The sequence below is a fragment of the Pseudopodoces humilis genome, chromosome 16, assembly GCF_049639895.1.
Source record: "Pseudopodoces humilis isolate 2021_Gansu_Grassland_sample_001 chromosome 16, ASM4963989v1, whole genome shotgun sequence".
NCBI classification, from domain to species: Eukaryota; Metazoa; Chordata; class Aves; order Passeriformes; family Paridae; genus Pseudopodoces; species Pseudopodoces humilis.
The window spans coordinates 9,511,798-9,528,071 of NC_142215.1; the positions used below are offsets into that span (position 1 = coordinate 9,511,798).

Below are 16,274 nucleotides of genomic sequence, written 5' to 3' on the forward strand. Positions count from 1 at the left end.
AATGGACAGAAGATTTGGGTCTTGCTTTTGGTTCCAAAGTTCCTGCTCAGCTCTACACTGGCATTACACCCTTTGAAACTTTTAGTGTAAGACAGGAGCATCATGTCCAGTGGGAGTAGCAGTCTATTAATACCTCTCCCTTATAAGATTACCTTTGCCAATTCTGTTTGGCTGCTTCATCTCATGATATTCACTTTGACTTTCTTAATACTAACCAGCCTAAATATTTTATGCTTGTCTTCCAGCAATATACTAAGTCCTTTGCTGCTACTTCTCAGTGAAGATAGGTTATAAATTTTCTTCTGAAAACATTTTTCTTCTGAAACACTGTAGTTCTCTGAACTGCAGTGGGAAGGTTTGAACTGGAGTTCATGTTCCATAAGATAACGTCCACTTGAATGTGACAGCTAAAGAAAATAAACAAGTGGACAGAAACAAGCTATTTCCTTATGAAGCCTCTTTGTTCTAATTACATAGTAATGCTGACACTTCTCTAGAAATATATATGTTTCCTGGCTTAAAATGATGTCTCTGCAAATCCCTGCAAATAATGCACATCTTCTAGGATGTGTATTACTTAGCAATATTCATATTGTTTTTGTATCTTACTGCAATTTTACGTTTTAGCAACTTGGTTTTTCAATGATATAAATCAGGAGCAACTTCACTGCATCAAAGTAGATAAAGTGGCACAAAGAGCAGCAGAAACAGACCTCTGACTTCTAAGAGACCTAGTGCATATTGGCTGTTTGCTAGCAAGTGCAGTAGCCCTGATTTTTTATTGTAATATTTATTATTTATAAACGTGTAACTTTCCAAACTCAGAAGAAGAAGAGGCCTTCTTTGAAGAGGGCAGTGTTGAGAAAAACAAAGTCAGACTGTGGGGAAAAAGATACATTATACAACAAAGGATCACTGAAACACTGGGCAAGGTAATATTAATTATACATTTTAATCGTAATTGTTATTAAGGATGCTAACTTCCTTTCCTCCTCCACAATCTACTCCTGACATTTTCTTTTCAGCCGCTGTACCTCTTAATTCCAGGCTCCTATGCTAACCCTCACTGAATAGAGGTGTGGCAGACCTAATCAGCTGTCCTAGGTTTTCTGGGAGGGATGGAGTTTTGAGAAAGGAATTCAAAAGAAATGAGCTTACACTTCTTAAAAGGACATGTCATGAGCAGGAGTATGGGCTGCAGATCTCTGAGAGACAAATAGGTGAGCAGGATATTCAATTTGATTAATGGAGAAACAATCAGCATATGGCTGCCACATGACAAGATGTAAGTAGGGAGGGGCAGACTTACGGGCCATCACAAGAAATATGATCTGGAGGTAGAGGGTATGTGGAATGTGTGAAGAAATGTGTTTTTAAGAAGTTCTCACAGGAGGCAGCTGGAACCAGTTCTTGCATCGTGCAGGGTGGTGTGCTGATGTTTAAAAGTACACATGAGGTTTAAGCAATAGCATGTCAGACCAAGTGTGGTGATGGTGGATTCAACCACTTCGGTCCCTGCATCCCAGCCTCCCATCATGCCCTAGAGAGGAAAGGAATGGCTGCCCAGAGAGTGGATTCCTTATTTGTTGGAAATGCTGGAGGGAGAGAAGGTAACTTGCCCTGTTTTCTGCCTGATTAACAATAACTTACTTCCCCTGCAACCCATCAGTTGTAACATCATCCATATCCACTTCCCCAGGCACTTCTTCATGGCTGTTTTTGTCCTGGCACCCAACATGGTCATCACCCTCAGCATCACCACAACCACAGAGCCTGAGCACTCTTCTCAATGCTTCAAACCCAGTAGCATCTCAGTCCTTACCCCTAGGTCCCTTTGAGCTCATCATCCAGAAGCCAGGGAGATGATGTAGTAAATCTGGGCAGGATGGGGGTGGTAAGGTGAGGAAAAGGTTCTGATTTTGGCTGGGATATAGTTGGTGTGTTTTGGATTTGTGACCAAAGTGGTGCTGACCACACAGGGATGTGGGGGACTTGGCTGCCCACTGGAGTTAACCCACAGCAAAGAAGGAGCAGGATGCTCAGTCCGGTGAGGCCAAGGTGTAAAACACAGGTATGACAGGAAGAGGATGTTTCCAAGTGACTCTTGAGCAAAGCAAAGTGCTTATAAAGAACAGCCATATCCTCAAAGGCACTGCTTCACATGAGCTGCAGAAAGCAGGCATGTGGATGGGAAAGGTCAAGAAAGATCTACAGAGGTCATATCTACAGAGAAGTGCCTTCAAAGAGATGAAAAATGCTCATGGAAAATGGAAGACAGAGACATTTGTATGCAGCCTAGGTAAAAGACGTGGAGGGGATGGGCATAAGACCCTGTTTTGCAATTTAAGTCACTGAGAGTTTGGGGATGTTGCCCATGGAATAGAGAAGGATGAGCTGAAGAAAGTTTCAGAGGTGACATGCTGAGAGTTTTTCTGCTGATTTCAGCACAGTTGGGATGACAGTCTTGTGTCATTTAGTTTGACTTCTATTAAACTCTTGCTGATGCCAACCTACCCAGGAAGAACCTCCTGACAGAATTTTTTTTTTTTTTCCCTGTGATAACATTTACACATTAGACTGCAGCACAACAGATGAGATACAGGGGTTGGGTTTTGGAAGTGTGAATCCTTGAGCAATAGATCCATCTCATAATCAAACTCTGGTGCTCTTGAGAGGGGTTTTATGGTACAAAGCAGAATCAATCTCCAGAAATTGCATGCTAGCTGCATTATTTCTTTGTTTCCTGGCTTCTGACACTGTCATTCAGGTGATACAAAAGTGAAGTTACAAATCTCCTTAAATAAATATGTTCCGCTGTCCATGTTTGGATGTAATTATTCATTAAGTCACATTTCAAAAGGCATTTTGATGAATGTACCAGAGGCCATGTGAGAGAAATCCTTTTCTCCAGTATTTATGAGGGGAAACTACAATGGGGTTAGTGTCATGAATCTGGAACTAAATTTATTGTTCTTGTCAACTCTCAACGTACTTCTCACCCAATAAATCTCTGAGACTTTAGATGACACATCTGAAATACTTCTCCAGAGGAGAAATATCTGTTGCAGGTTTTCTTTCTTAGGTATTGTGAGTTTATAGTTTTAGAGGTGGAGTTTCTCACCTGGCCATTTGAAGAAGCATTTTATAGTTTAGCGTATCAAATGGAAATGAGAGTCACTAGTTTCATTGTAATGAATTATGTCTATAACAAGCACATAAAATTATGGGAAAAGCAAAGTAAATTGTGCAACTTCTGTCCATCAAGATAATCTTCATATCATGTGTAATGTTTATGGAAGTACTAGATTTTGATGAGTGTTTCTCAATAAATGACTGCTAAAACATTTCACATGCCACAAGAGAAAATTCAAACAGTGAAGTTGCAAAGTCAGGTAGTTAATGTTGTGAAATACTCAGGTTGCTGTAAGAGTTTGTGATACAATCTTTAAAAAATTTCATTCTGATTTGCCCCACCACCACTACCCCCCCTCCCAGAAAGTCTCAGGCTGGTTACCACTGAAGAGACTGGTAGGTCATAAATGGCTTTGAATGCAGTGTGGATTTCCACATAAGCTGATGAGCTGACTGACAGCACAGTGACAGGTCATTAGTCTCTGTATGGAGAACTTGCCAGCAGAGAATGAGATGTACTGGGCTACAGAATTTTGTTAGATAATGTGCAGGTTTTCTTGATTTATACTAAGATACTCTGAAACCTTTGTCTTCTTATACACATATCTGCTTTTACCACTCTTTCTTAATCCCTTTCTGCTTTTCCTACATCCTTTCCAGGCTTTAGTTCATGCTTCCCTTTCCGTTTTCCCCAGTTCTCTCACAGGGAGCCATTTTTCCTCTCATGAGCTTCACTTCCACAATCATCTCCAGCATGAGCTGAATCACATTCACTTTAGCCTAGAGCATGTTTAGTCCAGACAGAACATGAGACTTGTTTATTAATCCCTGTTGAGTGTGTAGAAATGCTTTTCAGACACTTGAAACTCAGCTACATTTATATGGTACCTGGAAATTTGGTAATTTTACAATTATTTATTTTACTATCATTGTCAGAAGAGTTTATATTCATTGAAATTACAGTTCTAATGGTTAAATTATGAAAGATATGCAAGAAACTAGAAACAGAGGTTTGAGTTGGAACATGTTAAGCAGCACTGACTGTAGGCATCTTTTGCATTCTGTAGCTTTAGCTGAAATTCCTGTAGAGAACAAGGAATGGCAGCAATGCATTCTTGCTAATAACATTTCCATCCCATACAAACCTTTCCAGCTTAGAGTGGAAAACTCCCAACCAGAGAGAAAGTTAATTTTAACTGAAGTGCTTCTATCTCTCCTTCCTCTAGGATACATGTTCACACCTCTGCAACATGTAAAGCAATCACCTTAAAGATTGTCTAATTTAATATGATTAGGAGTGTATAACATAAGAAGATTCATGAAACTGAGTATAGATAACTTGCTCCAGCTATGATACACACCCTTCTCCCTTCTAAGCTTATTAAAGAGAAAGCTTGAGATCCCCTGGTGAGCTGCTTATCTCCAGTAATTAAGAATATCCTAATGGGCATGGTAAGTGCCTTTCTATGCATGTTGGGATGGACATAAACCATCATGGCTCTTTCTGCCTGACATGAAGTAGCTCTGCGATTTCCGACTGTGCTCTCAGACATGTCTTGCACAAGGCAATGGCTCAGTTGTGATTCAAAACAATTTCCTATTAAAATATTTAACAGAGAAGCACTACTTTACTGTGGTCATAGGCAAAATACTAATCATGGTAATCATTACTGACACATTTTTACATATAAGAAAAGGAAATGCAGAAGGAAAGAAAATCATATCAGCCATAGGTAAGAAAAAGTAAATAGCTTTATTTCATTACCTAACAGTAAAGTTGATTGTACAGGTGGCCATGCTGCAGAGCATTTGCAGTCTGATCTCAGAAGAGATTTCAGCAGGGAAAGCAAAAATTGTAAGGTGTCCAGGAAGAGAATGTTAGAGGCAAATGTAATAATCCATGTTTCTTCAGTGGACACAATATAGGCAGCTTCCCCAAAAATGGCATGTGCAAGATACCAGCATGAACAGGATTCACATTCCAGACTGTCTGCATGCAAATAGGTATGTGCAAAACCATGAACATGGAGAATTTAATCCAAAACTTAGGTATGTTTAAAAATTTATTCAGGACTTTGGAAGGTTCTTTTGAAATTAGGCCTTTTTTGTCCACATGCTCTTTTCTTAAAGATTGATCTACACTTTCAAATCAATGAAATCCTTTCAGTATGAAAGTTTTCAACTGGGAATGTGTAGTTATTCTTTTCCTCATATAAACTGGGGAGAAATGGTAAGAACTAGCTGAAAGCTTCTCAATGACAAGAATACTGTTTCCTGGTAATTATTGGAAAAGCAAAATTCAGTAGTGTGGTAACGACTTCAGAGCAGTTATATCCGGCTCCTTCTGTCCTGGGTGACTCAGGGTTTCACTGCTGGCCCTGCCACCTCCCTCGTGGTCCTGCTGGGCCGCTGTCATTACCATCTCCTTTGCTCATACTTGTGTATACTGCCCTGCTCTGGAAATAGAGCACCTGTCTGGCAGGGGGAGAAGTGAGAGACAACTTGCTATGATCATTCTGGGGAGATTGAGGGAGAAGGAGACACCCATCCCTGCTGCAGGTCTCCCTTGCTCCATAAGGACATGGCTATTGCTGCCTCTGTGACCTGCTGATCTTTATGCCCAAAGCAGACATAGCTCTTGGCTTCTCTAGACTTAGGACCTGGTCTATGTACATGCAGTGCATATTTCAGCAAGCTTCTGCACCCTCCACTCACTGTTATGATCTGAAACTGCTCTTGAAGTGTTTGGAAGAAGCTCTCTTTGCTCCTTTTTTCCACTTCTGTATGGAAGGAGTAGATGAGCTCTCCTTTATAAGAGAAGAGAAAGGAACAGCATAGAGGTGACCTAGCAGGAGCTCTCAGGCCTTGTATGCTGTGAGGGGTGGCTGAGGGGGTTATGCACACTACCAAATTCCTTTGCGTTTTGTGCCAATGTTCTTTACTTTCCTCTTAATGTGTGGAACATTTGATTTGTTTTTTCATTTGTCAGCATGGAAATTTGTTTCTTCTTCTCTACCTTTTCCTAGCATCTTAACCATAGCTTGATGGAGGAACTACCTGCTGAGTGTTTTAAGAGTTTTCAGCTGGCCAAACCTGAACAGAGTTCTTACCTTAGCAACTCATTTATCCTTTGGAGTCTACTCATGAGGAAAAGTGAGCTGCATCTTTGCATGTCCATGGGATGAGTTTTCTTTGGAGCTCTAGTATATGATTGTCTTCACTGAAGACCAGAAATGTTATTCATTCACTGCATTCTCTGCAGATACCAATGTTGGGACAAAAGGAAACAAAAATGTGCACATTGCAATGAGATGTTTCAGTTCTGTATCTAGTCACTTCGAATGTTGCTATTTTGACCTTAGCAATACATTGTTGTTCGGGTGTGTACATAGAGTATACAGTTTCCTTTTGCAAGAAACTGGCACGCATCCTGCTCCTTTCTGATTTAAGGTCACTAAATAAGTTACTAGAAAGAGCTGTTCATACCTGAGATGAAAAGCAAACAATGCATTAAAAAAAAAAAAAATGCAGCTCCACCTCTCTAGTAAGTATTCTGGAGGGAAGGCTGGTTTGGGAAGGTAATCCTGTGTGTGTAAGACAGCACATAGGATTATTCTGGAGAGAGTCAGATCAGAGTCCCCAGCTCCTCTACTCAGAGGTTTTATATTACATTTTTATGAAGGGAATTAGGTATCTATTTAAGAGGATACAAAATCCTATTTGATGTGAAAGTGTAAGTGAGATGTTTGGCCAAATGTATATACTGCAGGTGGCTGCATTGGCCACCCTGTTGCTGGTAAGTACTTCAGAACAGGTAAGAGCACTGAGCACAGTGATGGCTAATTATCTAAATGCTTATCCAGCCTCTGGAATTCTTTTTCCATTATTAGTCTGTACTGATACCTGAGCTAATGATTTTACAGCAGTGCTTCCACCAGCAGTGAAGTGCTTATCCTTTTTTATGACCCAGAGTGAGAACTTTCTCAACTTACATACTAGCAACAGCAGCATTTGGGCTCCAGAGCCGCATCTGGGGGTACCATAAAAAGCAAGTCTTTTTGGTCCTGAGCCAGCCCAGGAACAGGTGCCAGGAGAAGCATTTATTTATTTTTCTGCCATTACCAGCCATTGCAGACGGGAAGTGCTCTCTGTGGTCCATCTATTCCCTCCCCAAAATGTGACCCTGCAGTCTTCAGCCATCTATTCCCACCTTCATCAGCCGGAACTGCCTGTGGCCAGATGCTTTCCTTGGGAGTCAGGGAAGTACCAGGCAGTCTCCCTAAACCCAGAGGACAGTTGCTATCTTAAATGCAGAAGTGGTTGAGGAACCTATTGCTAGAGTTTCAGCCAGACCTGCAGAAAAACCTTTCCTAAACTTTGCTGCTTGTGGCCCACCTTGCAGGTGCCTACCTAGTTTTACTAGGTAAGTAGTACTTGAGTATAATAAATGTCAATAATAATTGATGTTTGAACATTACAGCTGAACTGATAACATTATGATAAAAGCAGCAGTATCTGAGATTTGTGAGTTACCAGGACTTCCACGGAGAAAAACTGGCATCACCTGGCAAGCAAGAGATCCCAAGCACCCTGTGAGGGGAAGTCACCATTGTGAAGCTCCCAAGATCTTGGGATGTGGGTTTTAGTTTTAAGCTGAGAAGGCAGATGGAGGGTCTGGTGGGGAAGAGGCTGGTTATAGAAATTGGGACAACCTTGTTCTTAGGAGCCAGGCCGTTGCCTAGAGGCTGCTCAGGCTGCTTGGCATGGGGAGGGCTCAGGAGGGGTGAGAAGGCACCTGGAGAAGCCGGTCCGTGCTGAGCCTGGGCCTCAGTGACAACGGGGGCCGGGGCACTCCAGGCCCAAGGGCCGGGCGCCTTTGGCCGGGGGAAGCGGGCGCCCTGCTGCCAACACCGGCCGGCTTCTCCTCGCCGCCCTGCCTCCATGTCGGGCGCGCATAAAGAACCATGTCATGCTTCAGCGGGGAAGGGAGGGCCGGGCGGGACTGGAGCGCTCTCTGCTCTCCTATTTTCATAGAAACCGATCTGTGTACCTAGAAAATAACAGGAAGGGAAAGCGCGGGGGGAGGCGCGGGCGGAGTGGGGGGGATAAGAAGATCCTGTTTTCGGTCGCTGCCCGAGGAGTAATTCGTCGGAGACGGCTCCATATTCCCGGGGCCGCGGCGGCTGCGGCGGGGATGGAGCGGGCGGCGCGGGCGGCGTAGCCCAGCGCGCACGGGGGGGCCGCGGGCAGCGCCGCGCCCGCCGCCGCCGCGGGGCGAGGGCTCCCCGGCCGCCCCCGCCCGGCCAGCCCGCTCCCTGGTACCGGGGGCTGCTGGGGTTGTGTCCAAGGCCTCCCCCTCCCCCGCGTACACACTCACACACACAGACACACGCACACACACTCACACTCACACACACACACACACCCCATCTCCTCCAGCCGCCGCCGCCGCCGGAGAGATCGGGGATCGCCCGCGGCCCAGCCCCGCTCCCGGCTGCGCCCCGTGCCCGGGCGCATCGCACCCCGCGGGGGCTCGCCCGGCTGTCCCCGGGGCGGCGTGCGCGGGGCGAGGGGACACACGGCGGCTCCCGCGGCGGCTCCCGATGGCTCGTCCGCGGCCCCGAGAATACAAGGCTGGAGACCTGGTGTTCGCCAAAATGAAGGGGTACCCGCACTGGCCGGCCCGGGTGAGTACCGCGGCGCGGGCGCCCGGCCCCGCCGCCGCCCCCCCCCCCCCCCCGGCGGGCGGGCAGCGGCCGGGCCGCGGCCAGGAGCCGCCGGAGGCCCCGGCTCCTGCCCCGCCGGACGGGGGGCCGTGGTGCGCGCCCACCCCGCTATTATTGTGCATCTTTTCTTTGATCTGTAGATTTCTCCCCGGCCCCCCGGGAGGAGGAGGAGGTGGAGGAGGAGGAGGAGGAAGGGGGAGGGAGGGGGGCGAGCGCGGGCTGTACCTGGGTTGTTATCGCGGGGAGGAGGCTTGGGGAGCCGGCAGCCCTGCCTGCATGAAAACGATGCTATTTATTATGCGCCCTCCCTCGCCCCGGCCCCCGGCTCCCCCGGGAGACAGAAGGGCCCCCGCCGCGGCCCGGGCAGGGTAAGGCAGGGCAGGGCGGCCGCCGCCCCCGGGCCACCGCGGCCCAAGGACCGGCCGGGACCGGGGACCAGCGGGGAAAGGGCACGGCCCGGGGGCAGGGACAGGTCCGCAGGGGGCGAGGCCCGGTGTCAGGCTGTGGGTGTCCCCAGGGCGGCGGGCTCAGCTCGGCTCGGGGAGGTTGGGTGAGGTGAATCGGGGTCTGGCCCAGGGCAGCTCCCCGGCCCTGGTGCCACCCCGCTGCACCCAGGCTTTTTGAGTCTCCCGCACCTCCAGCCTCACCTTGCCCTTTCCTGGGCTGACTTTCTTTCATAGGCCTTTGTCATTTTTTGTTGTACGCTGCCGTGATACAACTGAGGTGCAAAGGCACCGTGGTCATTTGACGGTCAGATAAGCGCTGATTGTACTTGAACATCCATTTCTGGTGTTGCTACAATAACGCAGGGCAGAGCTTTCCCTGGGGGGTCTGGTACTGGAACACTTGCATGGCCTGTCCCTTCCCTCCTCTTTGGTCACTGTTGTGTAAACTCTCTAAGTAACACGTGTTGTGGGAACTCTTGGCAGGCACCAAACAGTGAGTCTGTATTGACTTGTGTTCCCCGGCCTTGCTGGGATGGTTGGGTAGTGCTTCATGCCATCATTCGCTAGTCAAGGAAAGTTGCTGTTCTTTGTAGACTACAAAGAGCATGAAGATAGTGAAGAGTTGTATGCAACCTGCAGGGAAACATGGATGAGCAGGGTAGAGATGGACTGACATTTAGCATTACCCTTGGCAAGACAGCCCTGGAAAAGGATGGGTGTAAGTGCTGGAAAGGTGTCCTGAGCAGAACTGGGAAGCAGAAGAAGTGCTGTTGAACAGCAGACATCATACAAGGAGGGAAGGCCAACACAGCAGGCTTAAGCAAAGGTTGGTGAAAAAAGAATAGTGACAGGGTTCTAAACATCCAGAAGCCTGGTAATGAGGTGGTGCATGCAATTATTTTGGCAGAGCAGGCTAAAATTAGCATGCAAAAGGCCGAACATAATCAACAACGGGTTGTGGTTTTGTAATTCTATCATTATACAGGTTGGTGGATATACTACCTAAAAAATGGCAATTTATGTCAGTAGAACAGCATGAGCCGCTGAAAATTGACTTCTTTCCTACCTCTGTCATGGTTTAATTTACTGTGAAAATTTTAATGTGAACAGTTGAGACCATTACCACGTTGAAGCATGTTAATCCCTTTCCTTTTTGAGCCTTTGTAAAACTCCCATTTGTTTACTCAGAAGCAGAACAGGGCCTTTTGTTTTAATGGCATTTTCTTTCCTTTTAAAAAATCATTATATGCCATCCAACTGGTCATAGCTTTTGACTGCGTTACTAAATAGGTACCTGAATGGCAATAATATCCAACAAAGTACATCTTGACTAGGACAAAATAGGTGTGCTGTTCACATAACTCACTTCCTTTGTGCATTCTAACAGGATGTAAAGTTCAAGTGAAGACAAAGCAGTCTCTAGTTTTAACATGACTTAGCAAATAGAGGCTGAACCTGTAGAGAGGCCAGTCTACCATCAGGTAGGAAGAGAGCTGTCAGGAGAGGGGAGCATTAGTACTGGGCGTTAGTTCAGCTGAGTGTGCACAGGACGCGCTCCTGTACCTTGTAATGCCGTTACATACAACTTCATGGTAGATCAGGCTGATGTCTGCCTGAACCTTGTTAAAATTACAGTTCATGCCACCTTTGCTAGGACTCATCTTGGTTGCCAAGTTTTGCCTGATGCACTTTCTTCAGTGAAGGAAAAACCTAGTGAAAGCATTAGTCTTTATTTTGCTTCTCAGAAAACATTATGGCAAACAAATAAGGAGAAAAGAAATATTTGAGTTGAAAATGCAGCTCAGATACTTCTGATTAACTGAATGCCTTTTATCTAGGGGATTCACTTGCTTCCAGATCCTTGAGTGGTTGCTAGCTACTTCTCTATTCATTATGCAATTAGCATGTTTGATCTTTGAATTCTCATAAAAACTTATCTGTTTCCTGCTAATATAGTAGCTTTAGTAATATGAGTAACAATACATTTAAATGGCAGTGTTATTGCCCCTACCAAGTGGTGTTTGGCATTGATGAGACCTTTGGCATGAATTTCCTGTCGAGGGACAAACTTCTTAAACTGTGTTTAATAAACCTGCAAAGTGTTAGAGCAGGACAGAAGTGATCTGCCTGCCCTTTAATGAAACACACAGACATAACTGACCTGGCTCAGAATCAGCCCTGTATTTCTGTGCACATGGGTAGTGTCCTGCAGAGGAGGTACCTCAGATCCCAGAGGCTCCAGCTCAGTGACTCCTGTCTCACAGGGACGGTGCTTGTGGGCTCAGCCAGTTCCACGTGCCACAGCACCGCAGACAAACCCAGCACAGACAGCCCTCTCATTCCCTACATTAGCTTCCCACCCCCTCTTTTTAGAGCTATGTTGATCCAGTGATCAGAAAGAACAAGCCTGGCAAACCTGACTTCCCTCTCTGTGAGTAAAGAGAGAAAAAACACGCAGAAAGTGGCAAAATAGCGATGAAATGCACCATTGGAAAATTGCGTCTTATAACTGATGGAGTGCTCTGGCAGTCAAACTGCATTTAAAGTTTCTTTGTGGATTGGTCTTGAATTCATTTGAGAAGGACAGAATTTGCCACACTTAGCTAAAACAATAATGGCCAGATACGTGATGGCTGAAAGAGGTCACTTAGGTCTTGTTATCTGGAAGGGCTGCTTTGCATTTTGATATCACATTCTCTTGTGCGAAGCCAAAATTTACTTTAGCTTGACTGGAGGACAACAAATAGGTTTAGAATTATATTTTAATTATTTTAATTATTATTTATATAATATTAAGTTTAATAATAATGGTAAAGTTAATACAGTTTGGTTTATCATGGTTTTTATATTTGTCTGTGATGTCTGTTTTCTTCAGATGCTCATCAAAAAGGCAGAATAAATACAAACTGGCCAGGTCATCAATCCAACAAATAAGCAAATGCGTTTCCAGAGAGCATGCAAAGAAACAGGGAAGATGCCATTGTGGTTAAAATATAGAAAATAAGAATTTAATTAGTTGTACATTTGATGAGTGGTCTTTGCCTTTGAAGCACTAAATCCCCCTGTGTCTTTCTTGCTTGTTTGTAAAAGACAGTTAACAACTCTTGTCCCTTTAAAAAGGTGTTGTGGAGACAAAATCCCTAATGTTTATGAGTTTCTTTGATACTGCTGTGATAGGAGCTGTATTAGAACACATAGACAGAAAAATCTCTTTCTTCAGATGCCCTAGTTTATCTAGTATAAATGTCCTGATTTATTGAGAAATTGCCCCTTGAATAGTCACTCAGATGAGATAAAAGGGAAAAACTAGTAGTAGATTCAGAAAGATCAATAATGGTGTTTGTTTTATGAGTGACCCTGAAGAAACAATAGGCACTTAGTTGCTGAAATTAGCTGCTGATTTAAAAATAGGAAGGAAGCTGTTAATGCAACTGTAGGGAGCAGAGAAAAAGTCTGGAATGACCTCAATAAAATAAGAACATGCCCAAATAAATGGGTGATGCCATTATTGAAAAGAAGTCTAGGACTGTGCAGCTGGGGAGACAAGAACTGTATTTGGATAAGCAGCAGGAGGTTGTGTAGGGATGGCAAAGTTTATTTGGGATAGTACAAGAGACCCAAGCAGGTAAGACAATGTATTTTGATGTAAAACACATGGATGTTTAAAGCTGTTTAGAACATGTTGTGCTGGGAGGAGAGCACAGCATTTAAAGTGTTGGTGTCACACCATTATGAAGGTGTATTTCCTATCCTGTCTGGGTGAAGTTCCTATTTCCTGGGCTCCTGTTTGTCTTGTCCACTTCCTTTATTGTAACTCTGAATTAACATGTACTTTAACTCCAGATTTGCTGCTTAGCTAACAATACTCCTATGAATGCCGCTGTTAAAAAACATCTGGCAATAGCAATGGCAGAATGAGATTTGGGGCACTTCAATGTATTAGTTGCAAATGGATGTGAAATTTTCAGTATATTGCTTGGAGTAATACATAGTAAATGCTGTCATTTTAATGGGAACCAATTGCAGTGGCAGGCTGAGCCATCGTAATGTACTGATTACATGGTGGTTTTTAGCTCAGTATTTTCAATATTGTTGACTGTGTCCCCCTTCCAACAAAGCAGGAAAGTAAGGCACATGAAAGTATAAACAAAAATAATTCAAGGGAATGGTTTAAAGGTAAGCTTATGCCTAAAGACTGTTAGACGAGAGCCTAGAATGGCTCATAACACTACGGTATCATAATGTAATATAATGTTAGACACTATTGAAAGAAATAACTACTAAAGAGAAACAGAAGACTTTCAGTATCAGTAAAAAAAATTCAAAAATATATTTTGGTCACCCCTATGCAGGCATTTTAGTAAATAAACATCTGCCATGCTATTCAGTGAAGTGTGGATGGAGCCAGCGGGTTGATTTTGGTTCAGGCGTAGGTGCAGGACCAAGGCTTATGTTCTGACATCATTTGATAAAGTACAAGGTACAGAACCAACTTTGGTTTGTTATAATGGCCAGTATGACAGCTTGCAAATATCAAACTCTCCAACACATCATAGAAGAAAGGTTCTGCGTTTTAAGTGTTTGATATTTAAAACAGACCATTTGTTTTTGTATTAATAAAAGAATAAGGGAAGGTGGGTTTTTCCCTGGCAGAGTTTATCTTTCTTGGCAAAGAATGACAGACAAAAATCAGATTAGATCCAGAAAACTTCAAAGGGTCCATTGAAATAGACAACAGATCTTTCTCTGTGTTTTTCTGCCAAAATTTGGTCTGCAGTCTTTTGAGCTTTTCTTCTTGGCCATTTGGGACCTGTCCAGTCCTTCACCATGTGCTTTCCTCCTTTCCCCCTTCTGGTTGCTCTGGTTTATGACCTCACTTTTGCCATGTTACTAAATATGAGTCCCCTGTGACTTCTCCTTTACCAACTCAGAGCTTCTTCAGTCTCTCTCCCTCTTTAATTATGTACCTCACTCGACATCAGTCCTTGGAGATTTGCAAGCATTTTTTCCTGGCAGGTCTCTGTTTGTTCCTTTCTGAGATGCTGATCACTGCAAAGGTGTGGCTTATCCTAGGAACTGATGGTGAGGTCGTGGCTTCTTCAGGCAACACTTCCATGAGTTCTGCTCTGGTGCATGGGAGAAGAGAACATTTAAGGCAATTAGTCCTTTAGGGAATTGTTTGTAATTTTTAATTCTTCTGCACCACATTGACACATGTTGCTTAGACAGCATTTAAACTTATTTGCAGATACCTGGTCATATCCTAGAGTAGGGATGAATGCATTTTCACTGACTTAATCAATTCATTGAGTACTGATTCCTTAATTTCATAAAACAAAAATGACAAAAAGTGAAGTATTAATTCTCCTACTGTTTGGAAAGTAGGGAACTTAAGTAGCTGATAGTCTTTTTCTGTCCTCCTGCAATCAGTTTTAAGTGTGAATTAAAAAGATTTCATCTGAGGATTGTAGCATAAGATGTCATCCTTTTTATATATGAGGTTGAACCATAGCTTATAGTAAAACCTTTGCTCTTGTTTGGCAAACAAATAATTTTGGGGCCAAGATGTTCCATGTTTGTTATTAGCACAGCAGGGATATATGGGGAAACATCTTTAAAATTCAGTTCTTTAAATGTCTCTACTGGTTTTTTTTCCCCTTTTTAATTAGTTTAAATAATTAGCCCCAAATGTGCAAGTCTGATCTTTTTGTGCATATGACAATAGATGAATACATTTTCTCCTGCAGTGTCATGATTTTAAGTCCAAATGAAGCTAGCACAGAATAAAGACAGTTGTCTCCGAAATTTTGAGGCAATAAGCAACTAAAGTTTTTCATACCCATACTCTGCAGACTTGATAGATAATTTTCCTTGTTACTTTGAAGCCACTGAATAATTTTCATCAACTGATCTCATGGAAATTGTTGGATATGTATTTTGAATGAAGGAATAGTGCCCCTTTCAGTGAAATCTGTAGCCTGTCAAGTCAATCTGTATGTTGCTATTACAAAAAGATAGGAGAAATATTTTTTTCCCCTCATTAATTGACAGATCTCTTTTTTCATTGGGTGAAGAAGCTTTTAGGGCCCCCAACCGGAATGAACGTTTTGTAGACAACAAAATGAAGACAGAGTTTTCAGGCTTAACTCTTAATTTCCTGATTTTCCTGTCATATTAACACATTAACAAGTCTTCCTGCAGTCAGGGTAATAAAAATCTTGTAAGCAAGTGATTGCTGACAGTAAGTACATAGACAATTGTCATTTGAGGATAGGTGAAAGAACTTCCTGATAATGCTGGAGAAGTGATAACAGTGGGGAGAGGCTGGACATTTTAACTGTTCCAAATGATGGTGCTTGGGCAGCAAAAACCTTTCCACTGTGTACTTGAGAGGCACGAGGGAGAACAAGGCTGCCTGAGGCCTCTCAGTAATACTGTAATTTGAGTGATAAATATAGCAACAAACACTGGGAAGTAGTCGTTGTGGAGCAGGCAGGAAGAGGTTGTGGAGATGGGTTTCTAAAGGTGTTGGGAGTTAGCTGACCATCAGTAATGTGCTGTTTCTTTAGGTCTCTTGGTACTTTTCAAGGCTGCCCCTGTGCCATCCATCTCTGATCCCTACCTCCCATGGATGTGTCCGTGCGTTTGAGACATGCCTGTCCTGTGCACAGGTACACATGGTCCCCTGGAAAAGATTAGATGTTTAAAACACAGGTGTAGCACATGGGCAGGGCATCAGCTGACTCTGGACTCCAACAGAGGCAGCATCAGCAGCCAGTAATTTGGCTGAAGCACAATGGAGCAATGAGAATGAACCTTTATTTGAAAGATTCCAAGAAATATTTGGCAAACAAGACAGTATCATGAGGTAAAGCTTTTAAAACTTAAAGAAGGAAACAGATCCTTGCTTCCTCCTCTTGGGAAGGTCTCTGCAGCACTGGCTTTGCACATCTGAGATTGTTTCATTCAT

General features: G+C 43.8%; 1 protein-coding gene across 1 annotated transcript in view; it reads left to right on the forward strand.

Annotated features, from left to right (window-relative positions):
* Nucleotides 1-8,429: 8,429 nt before the first annotated feature.
* HDGFL3 (HDGF like 3) overlaps nucleotides 8,430-16,274 on the forward strand; it is a 38,119-nt gene continuing 30,274 nt past the window's right edge. The window contains exon 1 of the mRNA XM_005521546.3: nucleotides 8,430-8,819. Coding sequence (XP_005521603.1) covers nucleotides 8,736-8,819 — 84 coding nt within the window. The 5' untranslated portion in view covers nucleotides 8,430-8,735. The remainder of the gene's footprint in view (nucleotides 8,820-16,274) is intronic.